Source organism: Schistocerca serialis, chromosome 7 (genome assembly GCF_023864345.2).
Source record: "Schistocerca serialis cubense isolate TAMUIC-IGC-003099 chromosome 7, iqSchSeri2.2, whole genome shotgun sequence".
In the NCBI taxonomy this organism is placed as follows: Eukaryota; Metazoa; Arthropoda; class Insecta; order Orthoptera; family Acrididae; genus Schistocerca; species Schistocerca serialis.
The window spans coordinates 135,359,064-135,375,364 of NC_064644.1; the positions used below are offsets into that span (position 1 = coordinate 135,359,064).

The window sequence follows — 16,301 nt, forward strand, 5'->3', positions numbered from 1 at the left end:
TGTGGAATCTGTGTAGGGTCAGGGTCAAACATGACAAGTGGGAGATAGATTATGCTATTTGCTAAAATAAGCACCAGCTAAGCTCTGTCTTGTACTGAAAACCTTAATAAACAATAAGGCTTGATTCATTGTGATGGAAAGCTGCAACAGGTGTGGACCTTTCTGAATCATCAGTGTGAATGCATCTAATGTAGGCCAGACTGGAGGCAAGCCATTGGCTTAGCTTCCACTGTCCAGGAAACACAAATGCCTCAGACTATGACAGAAATGTGGCTGAATCAGTGGTATACTGGGCTGCAAAATGAAGTGTGTTAGGATGAGTACTGCTTCAAGGTGTCCTGCTGATATCATCACATACATATTAGAAGCTAACATGGTGACCATAATCTGGTAGTCTTCAATGTTGAGCTGTATGGCAGACAAACTCCAGTTGTTGGTTACAACATGTGATCTCAACACCTACATATTCAGGAGAGTCTGAATAGTAACTTCTACATAAGGGATATTTGAGAGAATGAGGTAATATCCCTCCTTCAGACAATTCCACATGTCACATTTCAACAGGAGACTGCCCAACATCATATGGTGAGGCTTATGTAAGGCTTTTGTAAATAACAATAAGTACTGCTCCTTCTCTGACCAACATGTACACCTGACTGCCCATTACACATTTATGTGATATTGTTGGTTAACAATTTGTGCATCAGTATCCTTCAACAGCCTCTGTTGATGCTTTCACCTGAAGGGACATTCATTACGAAGATTTCTGAATCTCTTTCATTCCATGATTAGAAGCTCTGATTGCAGCACACAGTGGCCTAATAACACTTCTTCTCAGACATTACACTCAATAAATTCAAAGAAAAACAAAACAATTTCCACACTGGCTGCTCAGTTGAAATGCATACAATACTTTATTCAGTGCTACTAGCCAGTTTACACCTTAGTTCATTGTGAAGCACAGTTATAACATAATAGTGACAAATTTCATTTCATTTTCAGTGACAAATGTATTAATAATTTACTATTATTAAATTGCTATTAATTATTTGTGCTTATTCATGCTAAAATTAAGATAATAAAAGTAGGAAGAAAGTCAATACTTAAAATTACAAAACTCTCTCCCATTTTCACTCACACCTAACAAGGCATACCCAGGCATGAAAAGAGTAAACTGTGCAGTGTTGTCAATATTAAAATGTGCAATTAAAATCCCAACTAAAACATAGGATAAAGGTTCAAAAAATATCAGGAATGTGTCTGGCTGATAACTTACCAAAAAAATTTAAAAAATGGGATGAACTAGTGACAATGGTAATGCATTAAAACTTACTTTCTAACAGTTTAGGGAGCAAGTCAGACATATCACAAAATCTTAAAAGTTGTATCACATTTTTCTCATTGTTAACTAAAACATAAAACAGATCAGGTCATATGCTAATCTTTGCCCTCATGTCTGAATATAAAATATGTTCCGTTAAAATGTGGAATACTGTAATCTGTACAACACAGCAACCATACAGCAGAAGGCCCTCTCACCATAGCAGGAAGCCATGTGTCATCAGACAGTATCCTGTCTGAAGATGAATGAGAAGGACTTCATGTCATCTCAGGGACCAGAAGGCGGCACCCCATTACTGACTAGTAGTTGGTTTTCCTAACCACAACTTATTGTTTGTCCCCTTTAGCCACTCTTTTTCCTACTGATGCATGACTCTTTACCTCAATAGAGCCAAAACTAGTTTTGGGGTTTGTAACCCATCATCAGGGGCATATTATGTACCTCTATAGCAGCAACACACATGCCACTTAATGTGATGGAATCTGAAATCCATCCTGTCACATAGTATACAAGCTGTCTTGTATTTTACTGATATCAGCCTGTGTACTACATAATAGGACAGATTTTGGATCCTATCATGTTAAGGGATATGCATGTCACTGCTTTAGAGATACATAGTATCTACTGATGATCAGTTATAAACCTGAAAATTGGTTTTACCAAATAAACATTTATAGTGCAACTCATGGTGTATAGATGATGTCCCTTAATAAATACCTGAAAACTGTGAAGCACCAAGCATTCAGGATTTTTACATGTGTATAGCTTGTAGGGAGACAGTACAATGACCTAACTGATGGCATTGACAGCCACATCTGTAGTAATAGTAGTAGTAGCAGTCTACCGTATCTTCCTTCGCCGTCGGCGTTGTCGTGGTTACCGTGAGACACCGTTATACCAAGAGGAAAGGCGCGTCGATCTTAGAGGATGAGATATGATGACCTTAAGCCATAGACAACACAGAACGGTCACGGTAGCACCTGATTCCAGAATAGCTGCAGTAGTTAAGATCTACGAACTATCCCCTGTTGACCAGGTCCCCAAAACTTAACTCGTAACGAGATCCCTTCAAAGCAAATTGTCATACGATCGTCTATAAAGGCTTCGTACAACGAGAGTACATGTTACAGTTTATGGAATAATAACAGATACGACCAAACTGTCTTGTCTCTTCTGCTTTATTTAACATAACTTCGTTCACAGTTTCATTTTGCATTCACCACTCATTCACCGAAACCCTTTGATGAACAGTTTTGGTTGCATAACACCAACAGTCAATGATAATGATACAGCTTTTCTCCTTTTTATAAATTGAAGCCCGCTCTCCGTGATATAATAAAAAAAACCGGTCTCAATACTGCGTGCCTCGTGAGACGCGAATAGACTTATCCTGGAATTGACCGCCCTGTAGGTGTACTCAATTTAATGACCACACTACACTGTCTGCTATTTCGCGTAACTGAATGTCCATTTGTTTGTCTGATTATACACTGTAACTATTTAAAATTCGCCCCTATATTTTTCACAACGCACAACTAGCACTTCGTTACGGGTTTTCTTCTTTTTTTTCTAAGAGTAAACGGAAAAAAAAGACGCCGTATCATTGGCTTAGTCGATATAAAGCAAAGCACCTTAATATGCCCAATTTTACCTCTTCTTATAGGATCGGCTACCTTAATCATTAATTTATTACATATTATTTCCAATAACGCTAAACAGGTATCGCCGTTATATTTTAATTGTATTCAAAAGCATGTTACTACTATTATGACCGACCAAATCATAACAAATCGCGTGGCGTGCATTTTTAATGACAACTTTACGCTATTCAAGTTCCATTACAGCTGTCTTGACTCGTAATGTTACAGCAGTAGTAGTAGTAATAGCAGTAGTACTTGCAGTTCAAACAACAGTAGCATGAGAAGGGTAGATTGCTACTCACCACATACAGGAGATGTTGAGTTGCAAACAGGCAAAATGAAAAGACAGCTATATATTCAAGCTTTCGGCCAAAATGAATTCTTCAGGGATATTTCTGAAGAAGGTCTTTTGGCTGAAAGCTTAAATGCTTAGCAGTCATTCATTGTGCCTGTCTGTGACTCAGTGCCTCATTTGTGTGGTGAGTATCAATATGTCATTTTCATAACATTGTCATTATTCCACCTGGGCTTTTCATTGTTTGGTAGTAACTCTATTCATCCATGGATTACATTTACAAGGAGACTGAAAATGTCATGGTATTAAAATTTAAGAACAACTAAAATAGCATTCATGGAAAACCTTAATCAGGTTGGGTGGGTGAAGACTGGAACATCCACACTCTTGAATATACAGCTAGCATGTTTAAAACAGTGCTATCTCATTCGGTTTATCTGCAGTGTACAATACTGTTTTATAAAGAAATTGCCGGCCGGTGTGGCCGTGCGGTTAAAGGCGCTTCAGTCTGGAACCGCGTGACCGCTACAGTCGCAGGTTCGAATCCTGCCTCGGGCATGGATGTGTGTGATGTCCTTAGGTTAGTTAGGTTTAATTAGTTCTAAGTTCTAGGTGACTGATGACCTCAGAAGTTAAGTCGCATAGTGCTCAGAGCCGTTTTATAAAGAAATTATTTAATAATGTGAAAGACTAGTACTAAATTTTTCATTCATTTCTCACTCTTAATCACTGTGAACAAAATACGCACATTGTTTCACAATGTAACACTACACATCATATCGGCTTACCTCAGGACCATAGTGATGAAGTTTGATTTTCCTGTTTATGTTCTGGAATTTCACAGTTTACAAGCCTCAAAATTGATCCAGCATTTATCTATAAGTGAGATATTGAACTCAGAGAGTGGATGAATATTAGTATTGTACATTCCATGGCTTTGTGAGTAACGTTTTCTTTTAGTAATATCTTTAATCATCTTGGTTGATTTATTTTGCAGTTTTATTCATCAGTAGAAGTTGTAACACAGAAAACAATTCCATAGCTAACAAATGAGTGTATACATGAACAGTTTTAACTATAAGACACTGGCTGTGCCACACAGATGATAGGACTCTATGGGTGTAACATGTTGTTGACATATTGTTTGCAAGTATCTTGGTGTGCTCACATTACTTCAGCAAAGAATCAGTATTCATTCCTAGAAATTATGTGTCTCTTACACAGTGTATAGAGGTATCATTTAATTTAACAGTCATTTTCCCTCTAGAATCTTAACTTCATGGCATCTGTTTTCTTTATACTGTCTCACTTTGCAGCATACTGACCAACTATAAACTTCCTCCAAGAATTCATTTGATTTCTTTTCAAGGAGTTATCCTGTTTTTTAGTGACTGATATTTTTATCATCAGCACACTGAATTTTTCCCTTGACTAACACCACTGGAAAAGTCATTCATGTATAGGAGGAACAATATTATCCTAATATGTTATTCTGTGGAATTCCTGTATAAATAAATGTTGTCTGTTGTATGTTTAGCCCTTTTTGAGGTTTGTATTATCTTTAGTCTTTGTACACTGCCTCCTAGATATGATCAGAATCAGTATTTAGCTACAGTCTCACCTTCAGTGTCCGCAAGATCACATAAAACTCTGCAACATGTGAGATTTATTAAGTAAGTAATGCAGCACTTTTTTTTCAGCTAATTTCAGTTGAAAATATGTATAATTTGATGTGTGACTTTGTGGAGTTTTCCTGCTTCAGCCTCTGTAGTTTCATGAAGTTGTGATAGGTGGGAGCACTATCCCCAGCCTTCAAAACGGTGTCTCTGGTAGAGGTGCATTTCAAGCAAAGAGCTGTCATTGAATTTCTTTTGGCAGAAAATTAGAGGATCACAGATATTTGTAGGCACTTGTAGAATCTCTACAGAGCCCTTGCCGTGAACAAAAGCATGGTGAGTCATTGGCCAAGGCATCTGTCATCACAGCAACAAGTTCACACAAACCTGTCTGATCTCCCATGTGCCTGCCAGCTGCAAACAGTGGTGACTCCTGCATTTTTGGAGCATGAGGATACGTTCATGTCGTATGCAAAAAAGGCAAATGAACTTCTCCATCTCTGTGACAGTACAAGGCCTGAAACAAGTATTCACACCCACGAATAGCTCACAAAACTTCATTAGACTGTTTTTCCTCATCCGCCCTACAGCCCAGATCTTGCACCTTTTGACTTCCACATGTTTGGCCCAGTGAAGGATGCCCTCCATATGAAGCAGTTTGTTGACAATGAGGAGTTTATTGATGCAGCAAGACATTGGCTCAAACCCTGCCCAGCGGAGTGATACCATGCACCACAGGCTATCCCAGTCAGGTGGCAAAGGCCAGAGCACTGAACAGAAATTATGTAGAAAAATAGGGTTTTGTAGCCAAAAGAATGGGAAATAATATTGTGTATTGGAACCCTGAATAAACCAACCTGCTTTCAGAAAAAAGTGGTGCATTACTTACTGAATACTCTTTGTATATAGTAAATTCATTTGGAAAATGAATCTTTATGATGTATTCAAGGAAAACGACTAAATAGCCACATGAGTCTCCCCTACTGACCAATTTGTCACTACAGCTACATAGTTGTTGTGTTTACATAAACTTTTATTAAGCTTTGAATTAAAAACACAAGCAAGAGTACCAACTGTCCTGTATCTTACTAAGTTTAAAACTATTCTGGCATCTTTAGTCACCAAGGTGACAATCGGCTCCATTCCTAGGTCAGGGTTCTTATTTGACCCACATTAAGTGTTGCAATGCTATGCATTGTACAGATTCAAAAAGGCTATGTTGTTCTTGAAGTAGTTGTGAAAACTGCTTTCATGGAATGCTGAGAAACAGTTTGATGAGCTGGTGAATCTGGAACAGCAGAGAAATCTTAAGACTTGTTCACCATAAGGAGCTGTCACTGGATGGCAAGTGGTAACTCCTCAGCCTCATCATGGAGGCTGCATATAGGGCTGGTCTTATAAGCACCTGTGGCCAGACTAATATTCTCATGGAGGATAGCATCAACAATCTTGAGGTAACTAGGTCTTGCTGATCCATAAAGCATACCTCCATAAGTGCATCCAGGGCCATACAAAACCTTTACAAACTGGAGCAGATGTGCCATGTTTACTCCCCAGGACCTGCGACTAAAGACGACAATTTTGAATGAAATATGAGGCCCAGAAACCTCAGATTAAAAAAAAATTAAATTAGTGTCCTTCATTTGCAGGCCTGATACATTGAAATGACAACAAGAATGGTTAAACTCCACACAAACACACTAAACTGTAGAAAATATGAAATCAGTATGAGCCAAGTCACCTATTCTTACAACCTTCAAGTTGCAATTGGTGAGTTGCTGTTACTGGGTTGATAGAGGAAAGAAAGAATGCAAAGTCATCCACAAATAAAGAACACCCCACTGAGTTCCATACCATATAGGTTATACCATTAATAGTAACTGAGAACAGAGGTGCACTTAAACTACTGTGTTGAGGCACGCTATTCTCCTGATAAAATCTGTCAGACAGAGCTTCGACAATTTGGCATCTAAAAAACCACTGTGATAGGAAAAACTGTATGAGTACAGGCAATCTTGCAAAGAAGCCCCATTGATGGAGCTGTATGAGAATATTTGTGCATCCAAGTATTTCATAAAACTTGTCTATATCAAAAAATATGCCCACTAGGTGCAGTCTCCACAGGAAAGACTGTGATATAGCCATCTGCAGCAATGTCAAGTTGTCAACAATGGATCAATACCTCCTGTCATTAAACTGAGAATGCCAAAAAAGTTCCATGGTCTCAAGGGCGTAAACAAGGTGCAGTTTACCATGTGCTACAGGATCTTTACTACACAGTTAGTTAAGGCAACACTTTGATAACTTTTGGGACCAGACTCCTATGTATCAGTCCTGTAGGGATCATAAACACAATGTTAGACTAATTAAAGTGCACACAGATGCTTTTAAGCAGTTGTTCTTCCTGTGCTCTGTAATTGAATGGCATGGAAAAAAGCTTTAATAAGTGGTCTAATGGGAGGCACCCTTTTCCATGTACTTCACAGTTGTTTGTAAGGTACAAGAATAGATATAGAAGGAACGAATCATCATAAATTGTCATCCTCCTCCTCATCATCACCACCATGATCTACTCTTCACTCTAGTGAGGCAGATATGGTTGAGTGAGCCCATCCCGGAGTGTTCTATCCATCCAGTCATTGATTTCAATGTGATTAGTATTGTACAGCTCATGCAGTGTATTTGGATATCTGTTTCCCTCATATACCTCAAGTTCTTTCTTTAGGACTTTTGCCTGGTACACTCTTTCAAAATATTTTTAAAGTGTGGTCTCTGGAGACAATCGAAAAGTTCTGTCCCACAGCAACTGGAGAAGGTGTGAAGAAAGAGACTGTCCATAAAGTGACAGCTGAAGGGAGTCTCCTGAAGCATTATTAATACAGTAGGTCAGCTTTCAAAACTTAAAATCAGCCAGTGAATGGAAAACTTCTGACAACAACTTGAGGCAGGTGCAAATAATGTCTTACTGTCTGAAGCAAAACACACTGCCATAACAAGAAGCAGAAAATTTTGTGGGATTGGTCTTTAAACATCCTACAACTATCAAAATAAATTCAAGCACCTTATTTGCCAAATGAAAAGGGGAATATTCTCACCATGGGAACTACAAGGCAAAGTGCTGAACAACTAAACTTTGCCTTGATTATAGACTTTGTTGATCTGGAAATCACACAAAGCATACAGTGCAGCTAAATTCATATTCCAAAAAGACACAGATGCTAACAGAATTGACAAATAAAAGTGCAAAATACTCAGTAAATTAGTTCTTGAAGCATATAAAGGCAAATGACCTACATGATGTACATAATCACACCAAGGCTCCAGATGTCAGAAGGTGGTCCAAATCCTTTATTCAGCAGCACTTCTGGAGCTGAAAAATACAAGATTTTTATTATTTTGTATATATACTCTGTACATATATAAACCATTAAACGGCACTTAAGAAACCCTCGATGTCGGTCTTAAAATTATACTGCCTTAGAGTATTGAGTGAAAGTCTATAGTAACTGCACTATTAGTCATAAATTTCTCTCTCTCTCTCTCTCTGTATATGTGTGTGTGTGTGTGTGTGTGTGTGTGTGTGTGTGTGTGTGTGTGTGTGTGTCCATGCTCTGCAGAAAACTGCAAGGTTGAAAGTTGAGATCTAATGGTCTTGTCATGAGTCTGTACACAGCTCATTTCTTTCTCTACTCTGTGAATGGTTAATTTTCATGTTTTGTATCATAATCAGGATTTTCTATTACAGTGACTGAACTGTAATTGTTCATACACAGTTAGTGTTGAAAATGAAAAGATTACTGGAATTACAACTGAAGGCATTCTAAAATGTAATATGAATATAGAGTTGTTGTCTACTAAATGACTAAAATCACAATAGTGATAAACATAGTAAATAAACAGTGAAAGGATGTCTGTCTGAAAGCAAGATGATTCTGAGATGATGTAAATGAAAGTAAATGCATATAGTATTAGGATTAGCACCCAAAAAGTCTAGCTGATGCCACTTTGTCTCTCTTAACATAATAACAGCACATAATTTGTACATATACAAGGTGTCCAAAAGTTTTAGCATAAAATGATATGGATGGTAGAGGATCCTAAGCTTAGTATTTCGATATAAAGCAGTAATGGAGGACAGTGAATATTCTAGGGAGTATTAAGACCTGAATGAGCAATATATGCAAAGCTTGTGTTTATAAGCTACTGAAGAAATCTCGTTTCATGTAACTGCTCCAATTCTTATAGGGAATTAGCAACTTTTAGCTCAACAATTAAGAAGATAATGAACAGGCTTAATTTAAAGTTATTTGTTCACTGCCTTGTAATACATTGCTCCAGCCAAAATGCAGCCCCACTGTGACTGCTGTGCTTGAACATGGGATGAGTTGCTTGATGTTCATAAAAAGCTGGAAATTGCCCTGACAACTGGCAGCTGCTGTGAATCAGGCATTGGAAGAGCATTCAAGAGTCATATACCTGTGACACTGATATCAGAGGTACCCCAAGTTCTGTCCTCTCCTGCGGATCCTGTCTCCTCTGCAGAAAGTACAGGCTCTGCAATTAATAGTCCACTTGACTGTGAGTGGCATGTCAATGGTAGATTGGGAGCACGAAGGACTCAGGATGTTGTATCAGTCCTTCTAATCAACAAATTTGAGTTGCTGTCTTTCACCTGTTTTGAGGGAACCTGTTTTTTTTCTAGTGTGAAGAGGAGGCAACACAAAAGTGTAGGGGTCTATTAATCTTCAGCATTTCAAACACATGGCAAATGGTGGTACCCCTTTGGGAAATGGAAGCAAGGGACTGGAAAGGACACTAGGTGCACTCAGTGTGTATGCCTGGAGCCTCATTCAACATGTTGAAGAGGCTATTCCAGCAGCCATTGAGGGAACAGGGTGCAACCAACTGAAGACTATGGTGTATGTTTGAACATATGATGCCTGTAATATGGGCTCCAAAGTCATACTTGAGTCATTTCAGTGACTGGCAGAGATGGTTGAAAAGATTTGTTACCAGTACATTCGAATAACACATGAGTGTTATGGAGAACCTTTTGGAACTCAAAAGGGAATCCCTGGAGAGAAGGTGATGTTCTTTTCAAGAAACATTACTGAGTAAATTTAGAGAACCGGCATTCAAAGCTGACTGCTGAATGCTTCTACTGTTGGCAACATAGCTTGCACATAAGGACCATGAAGAAAAGATACGAGAAATTGGAGCCCATATGGAGGCATATAGATAGTCATTTTTCGCTTGCTCTATTTCCAAGTGGAACAAGAATGGAAAAGACTAGTAGTGGTACAGGGTACCCTCCACCTTGCACCAAACAGTGGCTTGCAAAGTATCGATGCAGATGTAGACCAGCCTTTTGCATGGAGTTTCAATGAAGCTCACAATTTTAAGCATTATCCTGGGAACTCATTGTTGCCCTTTGGTTCTGAATGAAGTGGACAGACTTAACCCGAGGCTGTGAACATTCTGTGATAAGACAAGCTGCAACTCGCTGGACTTCCACAATAGGATAGAGCTCTGTATGGTCCCTTTAAATGTGCCAGGTGTGCACTACACATCAGAGGCTGCTACTTAGGTAGCTGACTATGGGAGGGGTGCACATAAAGTTTTTTTAGATTAGGTGACACTCCATCCAATCCAGATAACAATTGGAATTGGAAGCCCAGAAGTACCAGAGTAACACTAACAGAAATGCCTCCCACAGTTCTGAGTACTAAAATCCTAACAGTTAACTCCCACAGCATTTGCAACAAAGAGCAAGAGTTTGCTCATGAAAAGCAGTGAAGCTCACATAATATTAGGTACAGAAAGCTGGTTGAAATCTGACATTGATAGTAGTGAGGTTTTTGGGGAACATTTAAGTATATATCAAAATGATAGAAATGGAATTGGTATATTCATCACAGTAGACAAGAAACTCAAATCCACCAAGATAGAAATTGAAGCAGCATATGATAATGTGTGGAGAAGACTCAATATCAAGCATGGACATAAAATGATAGTTCGAGCCTTTTATTGCCTACCAAACTCATCTCCTGATGCAACCAAAACTATAGAGAAAACCTCAGTTCACTTGTACGTAAGTTCTGCAATCATCAGTGGAGATTTTAATCATCCAACAGTTAACTGGGAAAATTACAATTTCCTTAGTGATTGACCTGATAAGACATACTGTGGAATGTTACTAAATGCCTTATCTGAAAACTACATAGGACAGATAGTTTGGAACTCCACTCATGATGCAAATATATTGGATTTAATGGCAACAAATAGACCTGACATTTTTGAGGATGTCCACATCAAAACTGGTATCAGTGACCATGATGTGGTTGTGGCAACAATGATTACCAAAGTACAAAGGACAACTAAAACAAGCATAAAGACATAAATGTTCATTAAATAGTTAAAAAATCAGTACCATCGTATCTCAATGCGAATCTTGAAACTTTCAGCAAAGGGCAGGTGCATGTAGAGGTACAATGGGGCAAGTTTAAAACAGTACTAGATCATGCACTGGACAGAAATGTCCCCAGTAGAATAGTTCATAATGGGAAACACACCATGGTATACCGTTACTGCAAAGAAACTTCTAAAGAAACAGAGACTACTGCATAATAGGTGTAAAACAAAACACGGGGCTATAGATAGAGGGATGCTGAATGGAACACATTTGGCTTTCAAAAGAGCAATGCATGAAGCCTTCATGGACTACCATAGCATAATATTGTCAAATGATCTTTTGCAAAACCTCAATAAGTTCTAGTGATATGTAAAGGCTGTCAGTGGCACCAGTCCCTAGAAAATGAGACAGGAACTAAAACTGAGCATAGCAAAGCAAAACCTGAAATGCTTAACTCCATTTTCAAATGTTCATTTGCAAAGGAAAACCCAGAAGAATTGCCCCAATTTAATCCTCATACCACTGAAAAGATGAAGGAAATAAGTATTAGTGTCAGTTGTGTTGAGAAACAGCTGAAATCATTAAAACTGAACAAAGCTCCAGTGCCTTTTATTTATACTGAATTTTCCACTGAGATAGCCCCTCTTCTAATTGTAATCTGTCTAGATCCCTTAAACAAGTCTCCATGCCCAATTCTTGGAAAAAAGCACAGGTCACTCCCACCTACAAGAAAGGTAATTGAAATTGTTCCACAAAACTACTGTCCAATATCCTTGACATCAATTTGTTGTAGAATTTTAGTACATATTCTGAGCTCAAACATAATGAGATATCTTGGACAGAATGACCTCTTCATTGCCAGTCGGCATGGATTCTGAAAACATCTATCATGTGAAACCCAACTTGCACTTTTCTCACATGATATACTGAAAGCATTGGATCAAGGCAGTCAGGTAGATCCAGTATCTCTTGATTTCCAAAATTCATTTGACTCAGTACCAAACTATGCTTATTGTAAAATGTATGGTCATAGGGCATATCAAGTGAAATTTGTAACTGGACTGAGGGCTTCTTAGTAGGGAGGATGCTGCATGTTATCTTGAATAGCTATCATCAGATGTAGAAGTAACTTCAGGTATACCCCAGGGAACCATTTAGGGACTCTTTCTGTTGTTGCTGTAGATTAATGACCTTGCAGACAATGTTAATAGCAGCCTCAGACTGTTTGCAGCTGATGCAGTTATCTATGTTGAAGTACTGTCTGAAAGAAGCTGCATAAAATTAAATCAGATATTGATAAGATTTCAAAGTGGTGCAAAGATTAGCAACTTGATTTAAAAGTCCAGAAATGTAAAACTGTGCACTTCACAGAATGGAAAAAACATAGTATCCTTCTACTATAATATCAATGAGTCACAACTGGAATCATACAAATACCTAGGTGTAATATTATGTAGGGATGTGAAATGGAATGATCATGTAGGCTCAGTCATGGGTAAAATAAATTTTGGTTTATTGGTAGAATACTGGGGAACTGCAATAAGTCTACAAAGAGATTGCTTACAAACCACTGGTGCAACTGGTTCTGGAATATTGCTCAAGAGTATGGGACCCATACCAAATAGGACTAACAGGGGATCTTGAACATATACAGAGAAGGGCATTATGAATGGTCACAGGTTTGTTTGATCCATGGGAGAGTGTCCTAAAGAAACTGAAGGAACTGAACTGGAAGACACTTGAAGATAGATGTAAACTATCACCAAGAAAGTCTGTTAGCAAAGTTTCAATAACTGGCTTTAAATGATGATTCTAGGAATGTACTATAATCCCCTGAGTATCACTCACATAAGGATCATGAGGATAAGATTAGAATAATTACTGCATGAACAAGGATATTCAAACAATCATTCTTCCCACACTTCATACATGAGTGGAACTGGTGGAAGCCGTAGTAACTGGTGCAGTGGGATGTACCCTCTGCCTTCACAGTGATTTGCAGTGTATAGATTTAGAAGTAGATATTCCATGACAAGCAAATACCAGTTACATCAAAATTGGTAGTGTTAGCTTGAGAAAACAATACACAGTTTTAATACTCTACTTCTGAGACATGATCTTGGATGATATAGTAGAGATTCTACATGTCTCAACTGTGTGGCTTTCAGATATTCTCGCTTGTGGCATGCCAAAAGATTGTAACAGGCAGAGCCTGTGATGTACCAAACACAATAAGGCAGCTGTGGCACTTAGATGTTCACAGCAGTGTTTGTGCATGAAGTAACATTCAGATAACTGTGTATGACTTGCCCCCCCCCCCCCCCTTGTTTACACTATGAACTTGCTCTTGGACTCTCAAGTTTATGACTATTTGGCCCATACTTTGTTTATGATTTGGTTCTCAATTCTCTTCATGAATATTTCATTAACAGCTACTGCATACTGTCTCCTCCTCAAAACCAAACTAACAAAGCACTGCTTCTTCAGTGTTTATGAATAGGTACACAGCTCCACTGCAGTCACAGTGTCCTGAACTTTGTTGCTGTTCCATTTGAAATTTATGTTTCAAAGAAAACAGCTAGCAAAGTACTGGTGGAGCAGCAATTGCACCCATGTCATGAACATCGTATACAGGCAATGAGGCCAAATGATTTTGAATACTAAATTTAGTTCTGTCAATACATTATCCACCACAGTACTCCAGGAGTGAACTTCCAACAGTACAAATTTTTCACAGGCTTCTTTCAACTGTAACTAAACTACCACAAAAGCTATGTCTGGAGCAATGAAAATCTGTTCCCTACATTCATCTCAGTTCATCAGCACTGAATCTTTATCAAATCATGGGCTGTAGTTTTATAAGATCATCTAATAGGACATTATTTGCTGTGATCCTAATGTTATAGTAAACAGTACCTAGTGTTCATTCAATATTTTCTGTGGCAGCTGTTGAGACTATTCCTCTTACTTTTGTGAGATCTGATCTCATGTTGCAGCACGTCATTTCAATATTATCGCCTGTGAGATCATAAATGGCAGATAACTTCATAATTGGTTCAAGTACATCACCAAATATAATTAGTTTTTAAGAATAAATGTAATTGTGTAGATAAAAAAATCCACTCACCAAGTGGCAGCATAACACATGTTGAAAGCATAAAAATTTGTAAGTTTTTGGAGCCTGTGGCTTCTTCTTCTGGCAGAAAAGTTGAAGGGAAGGTAGAGGGGTCCCTTCCCCTTCAGCCCTTCTACCAGAAGAAGGAGCCAGTGTCTCTGAAAGCTTGCAAATTTAAATAACTTTACATGTGAGTTCTCCAGCTGCTACTTGGTGAGTGGATTTTTTATCTATCCAATTACATTACATTCTCATAACTGGTTGGAAAATGGAGGCTATGTCATGGATGGATCTCACTCCTGTGGATTTATTTCAACTGGGTTACAACAAAGTCAGTGGTATGTGAAACCCAAATAGAAACTGAAGGTAAATGAGTGGTTGAGTCCTAGCTCTGTCTCTCAGTATACGATAAACAACAGGGATATTTTGACAGAGAGTAGAAAAAATTTATGAGCTATTGTAATACGTGCATTGGGACTGAAAAGGTACTAGAGGCTTAAGTTGATACTGCCAGATGTAAGTTGTTTTTATTTATAAAATGCTAAATATTCATTTCTGATCATTTGTTCTTGATTCCAAAGTATACAATCTAAGTTTATATGTGATCAGTGTAGTTTGTCTCTAGACATGTCCCTCCCATGGGTTATAATCTATGACCTCAACAAGAGTAATGTTGTTGTTGTTGTTGTGATCTTCAGTCCTGAGACTGGTTTGATGCAGCACTCCATGCTACTCTATCCTGCGCAAGCTTCTTCCTCTCCCAGTACTTACTGCAACACACGTCCTTCTGGATCTGCTTAGTGTATTCATCTCTTGGTCTCCCTCTATGATTTTTACCCTCCACACTGCCCTCCAATGCTAAATTTGTGATCCCTTGATGCCTCAGAACATGTCCTACTAACCGATCCCTTCTTCTTGTCAAGTTGTGCCACAAACTCCACTTCTCCCCAATTCTCTTCAATACCTCCTCACTAGTTATGTGATCCACCCATCTAATCTTCAGCATTCTTCTGTAGCACCACATTTCAAAAGCTTCAATTCTCTTCTTATCCAAACTATTTATCATCCATGTTTCACTTCCATACATGGCTACACTCCATACAAATACTTTCAGAAATGACTTCCTGACACTTAAACCTATACTCGATGTTAACAAATTTCTTTTCTTCAGAAACGCTTTTCTAGCCATTGCCAGTCTACATTTTATATTCTCTCTACTTCGACCATCATCAGTTATTTTGCTCCCCAAATAGCAAAACTCATTTACTACTTTAAGTGTCTCATTTCCTAATCTAACTCCCTCAGCATCACCCGACTTAATTCGACTCCATTCCATTCTCCTCGTTTTGCTTTTGTTGATGTTCATCTTAATCCTCCTTTCAAGACACTGTCCATTCCATTCAACTGCTCTTCCAAATCCTTTGCTGTCTCTGACAGAATTACAATGTCATCGGTGAACCTCAAAGTTTTTATTTCTTGTCCATTGATTTTAATTCCTACTCCAAATTTTTATTTTGTTTCCTATACTGCTTGCTCAATATAAAGATTGAATAACATCGGGGAGAGGCTACAACCCTGTCTCACTCCCTTCCCAACCGCTGCTTCCTTTTCATGTCCCTCGACTCTTATAACTGCCATCTGGTTTCTGTACAAATTGTAAATAGCCTTTCGCTCCCTGTATTTTACCCCTGCCACCTTCAGAATTTGAAAGAGAGTATTCCAGTCAACATTGACAAAATCTTTCTCTAAGTCTACAAATGCTAGAAACATAGGTTTGCCTTTCCTTAATCTCTCTTCTAAGATAAGTCGTAAGGTCAGTATTGCCTCACGTGTTCCAGTATTTCTACGGAATCCAAACTTATCTTCCCCAAGGTTGGCTTC

The 16,301-nt window shown here is 38.4% G+C and overlaps 2 protein-coding genes across 2 annotated transcripts in view; one reads left to right on the plus strand and one right to left on the minus strand.

Annotated features, from left to right (window-relative positions):
• LOC126412579 (calcium/calmodulin-dependent protein kinase type IV-like) overlaps nt 1-16,301 on the minus strand; it is a 586,558-nt gene that overhangs the window by 35,775 nt on the left and 534,482 nt on the right. Inside the window, exon 7 of the mRNA XM_050082230.1 lies at nt 8,188-8,263. Within this exon, the coding sequence (XP_049938187.1) occupies nt 8,188-8,263 (76 nt within the window). The remainder of the gene's footprint in view (nt 1-8,187; nt 8,264-16,301) is intronic.
• The window catches only part of LOC126412580 (uncharacterized), a 29,760-nt gene that overhangs the window by 10,766 nt on the left and 2,693 nt on the right, over nt 1-16,301 (plus strand). The window lies entirely within an intron of this gene.